At 41.6% G+C, this 13,885-nt stretch overlaps 2 protein-coding genes and 1 long non-coding RNA gene across 4 annotated transcripts in view; 1 reads left to right on the top strand and 2 right to left on the bottom strand.

Annotated features, from left to right (window-relative positions):
* INPP5E (Inositol-3-phosphate synthase) overlaps positions 1-8,338 on the bottom strand; it is a 57,762-nt gene extending 49,424 nt beyond the window's left edge. For both annotated transcript variants that reach the window (XM_065426536.1, XM_065426537.1), the window contains exons 1-3: positions 8,182-8,338; positions 7,180-7,852; positions 1,247-1,367 (exon numbers count right to left, since the gene is read on the bottom strand). In XM_065426536.1, the coding sequence (XP_065282608.1) occupies positions 1,247-1,367; positions 7,180-7,820 (762 nt within the window). In that variant the 5' untranslated portion in view covers positions 7,821-7,852; positions 8,182-8,338. The remainder of the gene's footprint in view (positions 1-1,246; positions 1,368-7,179; positions 7,853-8,181) is intronic.
* LOC135897829 (nose resistant to fluoxetine protein 6-like) overlaps positions 1-13,885 on the top strand; it is a 198,258-nt gene that overhangs the window by 13,496 nt on the left and 170,877 nt on the right. The window lies entirely within an intron of this gene.
* On the bottom strand, positions 4,625-6,950 carry LOC139048671 (uncharacterized). Its single transcript, XR_011507856.1, has 3 exons — positions 6,652-6,950; positions 5,448-5,595; positions 4,625-5,345 (listed from the first exon to the last, which is right to left on the bottom strand). It is a non-coding gene; the product is annotated as an uncharacterized lncRNA (long non-coding RNA).

The raw sequence follows: 13,885 nt of genomic DNA, 5'->3' as shown, positions 1-13,885 counted from the left end.
AGAAAATGTGCCAAGATGCAACAAGTTACAAAACTTCTCTAATTTGGGCCATATTTGGAATTTTTGTTACACTTTTTTCGTTTGTGGACAGCATTTTTAAAAAAAAAATGCATGGAACTAATTTACTGCGAAGTGTATTAAAATGAGCAGTAATTTTTTTTAGACGTTTTTTGTTTGCATTTTATTCGGCAGTGAAATACGGAAATATTGTGGTAAGCAATAGGACTCCCGCTGCCACCTTCAAATATCTTTTGGGTTTGCTGGGAATGCTTTTCGGGAATAAAATCTTCGGTTCCGTGCAGTTCGAATATTTCTACATGACAAAAAAAGAAAAGAAAAAAAAATGGCCAAAATAAAAATATCAAGTGGACAAGCATGTTCGGTCTTTCGTGGAATCACCCCTTAGAATATTTTGAAGAGTTTCAGTTTGCTCATTACCTTGAAAAATAAATAATACACAGGATTCAAATGCATACATATTTTACTAAGTTACTTTTACTGAAGTGAATGAAAATATTACTTTTATCTGAGTGCATGCAAAAAATTGTGGTTTACTAGAACTCTTCTCACATGGCAGCACTTAGGAAGTTAGTTATGCATGAAGTCCTCCATAACAGTAATATGCAAAGGCACATTTTTTTTATTAGAAAAACAATATACCAGCATCAAGTATCAAGACAGTTGCTCTACACAAAATTTTTAGAAGATATTCCATCTTGGTGTTAGTTTCTTCCATGACATAAAAACCTATGAAATATTCCAGAAGCCCAATCATATGAACACCCTTACATGCAGCAGCTGTGGCAGAAGCCAGTAGCACACCCTTTATCTGTACAGTGACCAGATGCCCTTATTTGAGATTTCCAAAATTTATTAATGCTCAAGCTCTAAAAACAAGGTTTCTGTAATTACAAAACGTTTCAAAAACCAAGAAAATAAATGTTGCTATTCTTCTGTAACTATTTGCAAAACATTTCTGTAGGAGTTCGTCTAAGGATTTTCACAGATTTACTAGTATAACACAGCACGCATTACACAAAAGATGTTTTAAAAGTAACACAACTCAACTGCTTGAAAGGGGTTGCTACAACATCCACAATTTTTAAAAAATTGGATTGAAAGCAACCCCAACAAACGGAACACAGCAAAAGAATTTCAATGAGCTCTGAACCACAAATGACATAGTTTTGCACAGAAATACAAGTTCTCTGTTCACAAATTGAAAAAAAGAACTCTATGAACTTACCGATCCATTCATGTTCCATGTAGCCACAAATACATTGACCTTTCTGTCAGGAAAGTAACGATTTAGTTCTTCTTCACCAAGCAGTGAACCCTTGCCACTGACATTTCCAACCAAGTAGCTCCTGGAGATGCAGCAAGACAGCAACTTTCAGACAGTGAATAATTTGCATTTTTGCTATAGCTTGAGTCAATATTTTTGCTGCGACAGCCACCATGCACAAGTCTTTATAAAGGTAATTCCAATACATGTACATTTCTACATTTACACAGAGGGGCTGTGTAAATGTTGGGGCTGTGTAAATGATGGGCTGTGTAAACACTAACACACTGATTTTAAAAAAGTGGCAATGAGAAAGGCACAATATAAAGGATAGCAATGCTGCTGCCAAAATATTTTAAGATACACATGCAATGCATTAAACGAAATACAGTAAAGTACAATCCACAAACTAAATACATTTTTATTCTTGTCAATCAAGTTTCATTTTTTAAAAAAAGTTGGCCACAACGAGTGCAACAGGATTGTGTTTGTTCCTCTGAAAAAGAGGCTGCAAGTCTTGTGCAATGATTTGATTGTTTCAAGCCTTGAATAAAAGTTACCTGGAAAAAGACAACTAAAGAGAGACTGCATGTTGAATATGACATCATACATGACACCTGCTGCTGCAATGTATACAATAGTTGCACAAGATAGAACCAGGGCATAATGACTTTATTGGCACTGTGAAGGCAACTTTACACTGAATGGCCAGTCCTCCCACTCACAAAAAAAAAAAAAAAAATTCGCTTCACAGTGAAGCAAGTGCCTATTCGCAACTCAAATCAACATTAGGGGGCGCTGCGAAGCCTGACCCGGTCTGGCTACACTGTGCAGTATGGCGGCTTTACGGAGGTCCCCGCGTACGCTTTGCTTGGTGAAAACTTCAAGTTTGTTGCACTGCGATGTTAATTCGCGCTGTTTTGTGGGGGGAGAACGGGTAGTGGACGCCGAGCACCTCATTTTAGTCGGTACCAGTGGTACAGTGAGTAATTAAGTAGAAGTGGTCGCGCGTGTGTGCAAACCTCCGGCGTGACAGCGGACCCGCACGAGATTGTGGTGAGAATCGCCGACGCATTCCGAGACCCATCGATCGTGGAGGCAAAGTGTTCGTGCACTGCTGGATTGTCGCAAAAGTGCAAGCACATCTCGGCTGTTTCTCCTGGCACCTTATCCTGGAACATTTGGTGTAGTTGTCAGTCCCTTTAATGTTTCATCTCTACATTGCGTTTCAATGCTGTTCATATTGCAAAGATCGTAGTAAAGTGAAATGTTCATGTGCGTGCACCGTTGTAAGCAGAAGAGATCCTATTATGTGCCGAACTGCAACTTAGCTTCACCTTGTGCTGTGGCGCTTGGGGTTACCTATCACAATACATATCCTGCTTTTTTTCTTTTTTTTGCCGACATGACTGTTCGTTTCCTATGGCTCATACGTTATTGTTTCACAATTTGTGCTCGAGCAACTGCGTGATATCAGTGGCGACTCAGGCAGAACTCATGAAACCAACTTTTGTTCTCTTTATTAGTGCCCTTCTTAAAGGGGCCGTGAAACTGGCATGCCGCATAATATAGATAGCACGACCACCACAAGCTCTGTTCGCAGGACGATCAGACAGCCGTGTGTATTTATTGGTCTCTGTAAGTGATGTAGCTCCAGGCGTCCATCTCGCGTTTAGAGAGTGCCACACATGCCTGAACCACAAGTAGCAATGTGTAAAAAAAAAAACTTGACCAGGACCTTGCTACCTTGCCATGCACCGTGTAGCTTCCAGCACACTAGCTGAGGCGAAAGGAGAAAGCAATGCATCAGTGCAATAACTACTAATTCCGCTTACAGTTCAATGATTCGAAAAATTTTTGCAGCAGGCGGTGTCCTTTTGTAGTGAGGTAACTATGATCAGTCGGAAGTGTTTCAGTGCCCCTTTAAGTGTTTGTTAAGTGCTTTAAGTGCATGTTAAACTTTTATGTCACTTACTTTCCATTTATTGATATGTTGATAGTAAGGACAGCTCTATATGCTCTCTGGAGGTCAATAATTATCATTCACTGATGTTAAGTCTGCACAAGTGTCTCCCCATGTTGTATTACCAGTGGTTTAGTTATGCTTCCCAGGACAGCCATTTGCACTGTATTCAACAAACTGGGAAGAAGCATAAATTATGGTACATATACCAGCTGGGGTCATTTGAATCAAACCATTCTTTCAGAGTACTCAACTCTGGTGGCCAAACTTTTTAAATACTCATCGTATGCAGGTTTGACACTGTTCCATGTTACTTCTCATGTTCTGTTTGGCCAGATATACCCTCATATGCTAAAAAGTGCAACAAAAATGGGCTTGAGTAAAACGTACGAGGCAAGTACAGTGAACAAAATATTGAGTGCATGTGGTTTATTTTGTGAAAAAATACAAGTAAGGAAAGGGATAACAAACAGCCATTGAAGAATAACCACAACTCTATGCACACAGATCATAAGTGAACTGCAAATATCTCGGAATACCATAAGATGAAAACTTGCATCAGAATGCGCAGTGTAAATCAGCACTTCAATGAAGAATACAAGTTGCAAAAGAATGTGCATTGCTAATTTACAAAAAGTGTGTTGAAGTTGAAGTCTGCAGGTTTGGCCAATGCAAACAAGTGCAGCATGTAGATCACATGGCAACGACCATGTCTGAAAAGTATGAAGTGGCTGAGTGGCATAAAAAATGCTGGATTTCCAAACAGAAGACTGCACTTACTCTCAAGGCCGCCACGCTTTGATGGAGCCAAGGTCACACGCACAAATGCCTCTATGCAATACAGGCTACTTGCAATATCGCCAGCCATGGCACGACTTCAGGTGAATCACCTAATGCCGAATATGCAAACGTGCCACTGGAATTCATCTTTTGGTGGCACAGCCACAGTTACTTTTAAAATTTCACACATCAACTGAGCAGTCTCTGCAATTATGTTGCTACATGTAGTTAGAGAACAGTTGAAAAGGTGACTCAAGAATGCAGTGGAAATATGCTTCAATTTCACCAATGTCAATGCAATTGTTTTTACACATAACTGGTGCCATCCTGAAAGTGGATGAATTTTTGTGTAGCACGTCACACGAGCATTCAGAACATCGAATGATGGCAGGCCTGTGAATGTATTTACGTTGCTACTATTTATCGTGTTCACAAACTTCTGTGGAAAAGTACCCGATGTCACTTGGGCAGCCTTGCTTTCTGTAAGCCTTGTCTGTGAAGCCGTTTCTAGTAGGAAATTTGCCACGTCTTTTTCTTCTCTTGAGTACTCTGCCATTAATGTCTGGAGGCCAGGTTGGCAAGCGCATTCCTGTCACAAAACAAAAGCAAGAGTTGTAATGTCTGACATATCTGACGCGAAATGCAGCTTCTTTTTGTCATTCCAATAATGCACGTCAATGTACTAAATTCAATGTTGGAAGTAGGAAAGCCAGGCTTTTTGCATCAGTTAATTTGCACCCATCACACACCACACTCCTTTCACGAAGTTAATCCAGAAAACATGCTGCCGGCTAGGTAAAGACAGCTACCACATCACAAATATATAGAAAAAATAAATTGCCATATTTGCTATGTCCTTGTCCCTTATGGTGTTTGCAAGACTTTGGTCCATGCTGTTAGGGGATGGGAAATCATCCTGCAATGTCAGATAGAGTTCAGTTCAAGAAACCAGTGGTTAAGCAATGTGTGCACAAGTTGCAATTAATGTGCACCCATCACACACCACGTGCTACAATGCTTTTACAATGTAAATCCAGAAAGCATGCCACCGTCTAGGTAAAGACAGCTACCACAACACATACATATACAAAAAGAAATTACCATATTTCCTTTGTCACTTATTTGGTCCATGCTGTTGCGGTCAGGGGATGGGAGATCGTCCTGCAATGTCAGAGTTTAATCCCAAGGAATTAGTGGTGAAGCAATGTGTGCACAAGTTGCAGGCAGCCAATTTACCATGGTGGTCGTGCTGACAGGTGCATGGGGCAACACCTTTGCTTCTAATGGAGAGGCAACAGTTTCTTTGCTTGATTCATTCTGTAATGCATTAAAAGGTGTTGACATCTATTGCATGCTTGTAGACATGGTGTATGTACCATAAGCATATAAGTGCTGCACCATGTAGTCAAATTAACTTACTCTGGCTGACCGATACACACGTTGGCGAAGTCTTGCCAGTGAAAGCTCTTTCATATGAGCATCCTTGTTCTCATCATAACATGACGTCCTTGGCAGGTTTTCAGTTGGTACTGCATTTTTTTCAGCCGCTGTCTTTGACATGCTACATCTGAAAAAATAAATGAATTGTTTATGCTTTATTGCGCCTCAATATGGGCTGCACCCAGAATTTTTTTTTCTTTTTACCTCAGAAACAAGGCCACAATATTTATAAAAAAACATTTGCAAGGAAATGAAGCACGGTTTGAGTGTGCAAGGCTATGCAACGATGTACACCGAATGTAGCATCTGCAAAACGTAGTTGAAAGCTGCTCATAACGCAAAGTACACAGGTGCAAGCACCACCACATGACCGGAGTAGTTTTGCCACTGACTTGGGGATGATTTAATAACACGGATAAAGCTAGCTTAGGTACTAATACTGCACATACATATGCGACACGTCAGTAGACGGCGGACGCCGTAAATTTTCCTCGAAACTAGCAAACGCGTGTAAAATTGACATGTGGCTGTCGCGTAAGTGGCAAACTTCTGCAATGAACGTGATAGGCTCGCCGTCGGTGCGAAATACCAGTGTCATATGGCCACTCTTGAGCACGTCGGAGATTCTCAAGTGGCAAATTCGTAATCAGTCGCGCTGGGAAGTGCCCGCGTGCAGTGCGCCTGTGCTGCAAGTTCATCCGCACCACGCATGATATTTATTCCGCTTTAGCATGCCACATACGTGGCACGTTTACACTCAACACTTCCCGAACTTACTAGTACATCATTCGTAAACATTTGAATCTCCGACGCCCGTATAAGTTGCGCGAGACGTGCTGGGCATCAAAAGCCTCCCGAGTTACAGCCGGGTGTAGCCAACGAGCGCAGAGGTGACGTTGCTCGCAGAAACCGCTGTGAAGCGTCGAACATGAGCTCTAATTACAGCCAATGTGGTTAACGAGTGCAGAAGAGACGTTCCTCGGAGAAACCGCTGTGACAGGTCTCGAACCTGTGCTCGAATTTCGCGTTGCGGCTAACATATGCAGCAAATAATGCATAGCCCAATCGCCAGTGCCCGCAATGCGAAACGTGTTTACATAAGGTGACACAGCGACATGTATAATGGCCACGCACAATGGTCATGCATTAGGGTCGAGTTCACAAGTTCACAATAGTGTCTCACCTGGTAAGGAGAAATTATCCCGTGCAAAATGCCGTGAGCAAACAGTCACTGTAAGCGTCACAGCCTTGCCGATGCGTAGGTTAGCGATCCACCTGGCTCTGCGGCTTCAGCCTTTCCACTCGGAGGGAAGTGCGTGAACGGAAATATCGCTGTCCTTCCATCTCGCTGGCACGCACCGAGGAACACAGCAGAACTGCTTGGCCGTTCGCTTTTTCTTTGCTAACAGCTTCATTCTTCCGTCCGCGACAGCAGCCTCTACGGCGCACACGGCGACTGGACCTCCGTATTTCGTTTCTCCCTACTGCCGCTAGGTGTCGCATGAATTGCTGGAGTTGCGAATAAACATGTATTCAGACACTTAAATAATTTATCATTATTAAAGAGAAAGTCTAAATTTATCTGTGCACAAGCATGACAACTGATTACATGCTGAATTTAGCATAGCAGAACAAACACGGCACTGTTATTAAAGCAAACCGTTTTTCCGCAATCTAAAGCAAATATGAAAATGTAGTGTAGAACACAAACCTCAGGCGAGCATCCTTAGTTGAAATTTTGGGGAGAACACTTGGCTGATCGGGGGGAAAGTCAACACTGTCCTGAAATTCTGACATTCCTGTAACTGTCCAAGAATGATGCAGCTTCTTCACCTCAGTAACACAGCGTGTTGATACTGTCGATGACTCGGTTTTCGCTAGGGCAGGCAGCTGATGAGGTTTGTTCACATAACTACCATTAGTTCCACAACTGAGGGACTTGAGGCTGCCTGTGCTCACGCAACTGGTCTGGCGTAGCAGTTGTTCCGTTGCAAAACTAAGAGGTCGATTCAAGCTGGTGGACGATGGGCACTTGACAAGACTAGAAAGACGAACCGATTCCATCTTCGGTGTCGACGATGGCGTCTTTGTGTCGGAAGAGCAGTTCTTTTCTGCCAAAGAGCGGGGTGCAAGCTCAAAGGCTTCGTCATCTGACGACGAGCTTGCGCTTCCGTGTGTTAGCGAAGCTGTAACAGAGTTGTTGTGTACTAGACGGAGTTCTTCAAGAGGCGTTTTTATAACAGGAAGACTTTGACTCTTTTTCGCGCCGCCTTTAATTCTTTCCTTTCGGTAAGTCAGACGGGATGGCCGTTTGGGAGGGTCATCTTTTCCGGCAGCCTGGAATCGATCCATTGAGGTGTGCAGTTTTTATCTGCAGTTACTGTCTATAAAGAAAAGAGGATAAAGCCAGATGACGTGAGCTTCGATATGCAGTATGCACATCCAGTGCCAAAATTTTAAACCAAGATATTTCTCGGTATAATGGACAGGCTACACCCAATACCGGTAGCTTTAGTTCTTGAATGCGGTCGCTGCACTACACAGCAGCACGAGGTCCACAAGTTCATTAAGTATGAACGTTTGCTGGAAGATGTTAACAGCTCCGTTTTAAAACGAAATAAACAATGCGGACAAAGTCCCAGATAAGAAACGAAAGCAAACCAGTAAAAAGGGCATTGCGCGAAAAGTTTAACCTGCGTTGAACGCAACGTACCCAATTAAATGCCAAGGGCACTGTTGAAACGTCAAAAGCCCAAATACGACGAATTGGTATAATATTCACTTTTATGCTGTTAGAGTCGACGCGAGCAGTAAGCAATCAATCAACAGACACGCGACAAACGGCAAAGACTGACGATACCACCACAGAACACCTATACCACGGACGAAACAAAAGTGACTCACGTGAACAGACAAAACAAACGTGATGCGCCAGCGATAGCGCCAATGATGCCCGTACGCAGTTGCAATCGATTGCACTGTAGTACTAAATAAATTCAAAGCAAATATAATCGCGCAAGCTTAAAGTTTACTCGCATAAAAATTTTATCATATGCATTCTTATTCAACAAGATACCTAGGCACAAAGTGAATAGCTGGCCGCCAGCTACGCCTACTGGGCGGAAAGTTTGAGCGTGTTGCGAGTGAGACGGACCGCGTACACCTTCACGTAACCGTCATTTCACGTTTGAGGTACAGCCAGCCTCTTTTCGGACTGTTACAAACAAGAAAGCCTTGCGCTGCCACTTTTCCTAGGTCACCTTAATTTAGTCGGACACCGGTAAACGTCGATTTTTCCATTTAATGACGCAGTAGATAGGCCCGTTTCCGCCAGCTGAATAGTGCCTACGTGGGAGACGCCCGCTACGCTAAGACGCGCGCAGGACTAAAATAAAGTATTCGAGTCCAGTTACGGGAAAGTTGTAACAATACGAAAAGGGCCTATTCTTTTTAAAAGTTTGCTTACGCTGCATGAGTGAGCCCACCCAGCTCAATTATAGCGATTTGGTAAATGCAACAATAATACTAATATTGCCACCTTTGCCGGGAAGAAAAACCGGTAGCAGGGAGGATGGGGTTCGTGTTTATTGTGAAAAGTACTGTTCGCCAAAATACGAACAGGATGAAAACAAAAAATGAAATGGCGATACGCCGATTACAAACTTTGCATCATGGATATTTTTTCAAACCATGAATGACAACCTGCAACCTCACGTCTTTCTAAAGCATGCAAAGCAGCGTCCTTCGCCCTCTGCTTTTCCTCATTTTCATTAAGGACATACCCACTAAGTTATCATACCAAATAGAACATTTCGGTGTGCAATAAATATACCCACGACCATCTAATCTTGCAGAACGACCTTGACCTTGTAAGTCGCTGGTGCAGTACATGGCAGATGACCCTGAGCTCTGACAAATTAATTAATTTATTTATTTAAAGATACCTTACAGGCCTCAAAGTGAGGCATTGAGTAAGGGGGGCAGTACATAGAAAATACATTGAATACAAGACATCTATAAACCGTATCTGTTTACAACATACAACCAAAGTACAACTGAGATGAAAAAAGAATTATTTAGATCACGATTCACTAGGGAAAAGAAGAAACAAAAAAAAACATAATATAATAACAAGGAATAAATCACACAGATTGTTTTCAGTGAAGTCGTGTAATTAATAAAAACAGTAATGATGAAAAACAATGAAAGAAAAGTTACGGACGCGACATTCCAACGAAACGGTAAACATAGCGACATAACAGTAATAATGCGAAAATAAGCTGTAAATATAGTGCAAGTATAGAAATCATCGTGCGACAAACGTAAAACTTCACTTTTCTTTAGTCATGTATTCAGTCAAGGCATCACGGAATGAATCGTAGTTAGATTGGCTTGCAATGCTGTCCGGGAGCGAATTCCATACTCTGATAGCACGAGCAAGAGCAGAGTAATGTAGTCTTTGTAGTCCCGTAAAGGCGGGCATAGCTGAAATGATTATGAAGCCTCGTGGAGTAGGGTCGTTTCAAGCATGCGGGTGTTCGAGTGGAGTGAAGGAATTTGTGGAACAGTGTTAAAAGGGCAATGTCTCGGCGAGTGCTCAAGGATTGTAATGAAAGCTTAAGTTTTATTTGTGTAACACTAAGAGATGCTACGAAAGCCACTAAGAGATGCTACGAAAGCCACCCATGCTACACGTGCCAAGACAGAATTGGTTGATCATTGTTTATCAAAGGGACACATGTTTGATTTTAACAATGTAACCACACTAGCACGGGAGCACCGATGGGGCCCAAGAAAGTTCGTAGAATCATGGTTCATCCGTCGTAATCAATGTTCATGTAACTCTAACCGTGGCCCCCTGCCGGATGTTTACGGCACTTTCATAGATAAATAGGATGTATTTCTCATTTGTTGCCATTGTGTACTGACGATGCCACCCGCATAGGTGGCGAAACGTCTATGTTTTTGTTATACTTTGTTGAGTAAAGCCAGTGTAAACAACACTTTGAAGCATGAGTTCCCCTGGCTTTTGGAACATTTTCTCACTAGACTGGTAGCTGTAATCGTTTATGATGAAGCGGCTTGCTCTGTTCTGGATCCGTTCTAGCGTTTCAATTAGGTATTTCTGGTGAGGGGACCTAATGGGAGATGCATACTCGAGCTTGGGACGAACGAGAGTTAGGTAAGCTAGCTTGCGAACATTTGAAGGAACATTTCTTAAGTTGCGTCGAAAGTACCCCAACGATTGGGAGGCATTAGCTGCAATGGACGTGATATGCTCTGTCCAAGAAAGAGTTGATGTGAATAGAACCCCTAGATACTTATATTGTGTAGCTGTTGTAACAGTGTAATTGTTAATATGGTAGGGATACTGTGAGGTTGCCGACTTCCGGGTAAAAGACATTACTTTGCATTTTGTGGTATTTAAAGTCATTAGCCATTTATTGCACCAGTTATTGATTTGTTGAAGGTCTTGCTGAAGAACGAGATGATCATCTGAGTTTTTAATAGGGCGATAAATTATGCAGTCGTCGGCGAATATTCTGATGGTGGAGGACAAATTTTGAGGTAAGTAGTTAATAAATATTAGAAAAAGCAAGGGACCGAGGACGCTACCCTGTGGTACACCAGAAGAAACGTCTGTTACGGAGCAAGAGTAGTTATTTGCAATAGTAAACTGCTGACGATTAGACAGGAAATTTCGGAGCCATGACAAGGTAAGACAGTCTAATTTAAGTGCGGAGAGTTTTGATATTAGGCGACAATGTGCGACACGGTCGAATGCCTTCGAAAAATCAAGGAACAAGCAATCAATTTGTAAGTTGTAATTTAAGTTAGTGTGTAGGTCTGTTGTAAATTCAAATAACTGTGTATCGCACGAGAGGCCCTTCCTAAAGCCATGCCGATTACGAAAAAGGAAGTTGTTAGTCTCAAGATGTCTGTAAATCTGCGAAGCGATAATGTGTTCAAGCAACTTGCAGGGAATGCATGTCAATGAAATGGGACGATAATTCTCACAGGAGTTCCTGTTGCCATTTTTAAATACAGGTATAACTTTCGCCATCTTCCAATCTGCGGGAAGGTGGCCTGTCGCAAGTGATTGTCTGAATATGTAAAAAAGAATTTTGCTAGATATTTCTACCGTATTCTTTAAAATCTTTGAGTTTATACCATCTATGCCACATGAAGAAGACATTTTAAGGTTATTTATGAGAGAAGAGAGGCCCTCCAAAGTGACTTCAATATGTTCCATGTATTGGTAGCCTAATTCTGAAACAAAAGGCATATTTGAAGTGTTCTCTTGTGTAAATATAGAGCTGAAGAATGAATTGTAAGGTCACGTCGTTCTCGCGCAAATGTTCCAACTCTAACTTCTCCAATACTATAAATAAAACAATTATCCTTCCGGAATTATCGTATAAGTACCTTGTAATTAATCTTACGCCTGCTTTTTCCTGGAATGCTCACATAACGTCTATGTGCGCGAAAGCTTCCAAACCTTTGGGTTATTTGCGGCGAAACTTGCAAAATTCGCCGGCTTGTTTGCAAATTGGCATACCAAACTTTTGTTCATCCACATTTAGAATTTGCTTCTTCTATTAGGTATCCGCATTAGAAGTACTTCAATTCCATGCTGGAATCAATCTAAAATAGAGCAGCACGTTACATGGCCGTAACTACGAGAGGATTTGTAGTGTAATATGGATAGGACGGTATATTTCCCTCCGGCAGTTAAAAATTCAACGCACAATAAATCTTCTTTTGCTTTTTAGATAAATACGTTCATGACAATCGGCCCCGTTTACTACTCATCCAAGCTTCCAAGCGCATGTCTAGTCGCCTAGCAATAACCATAGTATCTCGCGCACCTTCGGTAACATGCGGTTCATTAGAAATGCCTCGTGCCATAATAATCTGGAACAGCCTTCCTGATAACGTTGTCTCTTTATCAAATCGTGATGCCTTTCGTGAAAAACCGCAATTGCTTTTTTCGCTAATAATGTATAATGATGTCCGCGAGTTACTTTCTATGTTTATCTTCTCTGCTGACTTGTATAGTTCAATGTATTCAAATGTAAGCACAGGAGTCATTTCTTTTGTATATATACGTCTGTTTTTGTCTGATAATGTAATCACTGTTATTTGATCTCTTGGTAACATTTTGCGTTGTACCCCTGTTACATAGTTACGACACACGTGGCGTGTCTTACTGTATACGACAGCACGCCGTTCGAAGGTTTGGAACATGAGTCTTTATTGCTTCCATCTCGGAGCGTATATATACGAAAAAGAGAGGGGGAACTGGGAAAGGAAGAACAAGGGAAGGATATCAAACGATAAACGCACGTGCCGTCAGCGCTTGCAAGGCAGTCTGATTGCGGCTGACGTCACTTTACAACAACCCCCTTACTCAATGCCCTAAGTTAATGGGCCTGTAAAGTACAACATACATACATACATACATACATACATACATACATACATACATACATACATACATACATACATACATACATACATACATACATACATACATACATACATACATACATACATACATACATACATACATACATACATACATACATACATACATACATATAAATTAATCAATTTGGTAACTAACTAAATAAATTTGCAGAATTAGTGGGTGACTGACGAAGACAAGATATTTAACTTACGCTTCCTTCTATATGGCACTGCAAGGTAGTGGCACGAATTTCGACTTCTGGAACACGTTAGTGACGAGTGGACTGAATAGAAGAAGAGACTGTTGTACTGTTTTTCCTTAAATGTATTACAACAGTGGGATAAGGCAATTGCTTATAAGCACACTACTTGCAGTGTCCGTGACGGCTATTTTGAAGAAAAAAGACTACTTCAACTCACCGATGCTAATTTACCAGAAACATCAGTCGTGCTTCTTCTGCTGCTTGGTATGAGTAAAGAGTGACAAACACCATTGCAAACTCGGCAAGTCAAGACTGCATAAGACATTCTTTACTGTCTAAAAGACATTGTTGTAGAAACCACATCATGCGGTATAGTCAGCGTGGAAGCATTGCCATCAGACAGCCCAATAGCTATCGTGCAACTCCACCAAATGCACCGTACATAGGCCGAAACGTCCGAATGTGGAAACGCCGAATATACCCACCCATGGAGCATCTCAGCGGCCCGAACTGCCTGAAAAATATGCCACTGTATATCTGATAAAGAAAAACATTCTTCGTGCGACAATGATAGTAAATAGAAAGGAGGTAGATGTTCTTGTGGATACACGTGCATCCGTGAGCTTGATAAATTCAAGTTTGGTAGAGAGAAGTCAAATCCGCAAAGACAAGATTATTGAGGTCCGTAGTTATGATGGAAAACCAAGGCTCCTAGAGAACTGGGCAACAATTCCAGTTGAATTT

This window comes from Dermacentor albipictus, chromosome 1, assembly GCF_038994185.2.
Source record: "Dermacentor albipictus isolate Rhodes 1998 colony chromosome 1, USDA_Dalb.pri_finalv2, whole genome shotgun sequence".
Taxonomy (NCBI): Eukaryota; Metazoa; Arthropoda; class Arachnida; order Ixodida; family Ixodidae; genus Dermacentor; species Dermacentor albipictus.
Note: the sequence above shows the minus strand (reverse complement) of the source record. Positions and strands in the feature narration are given on the sequence as shown.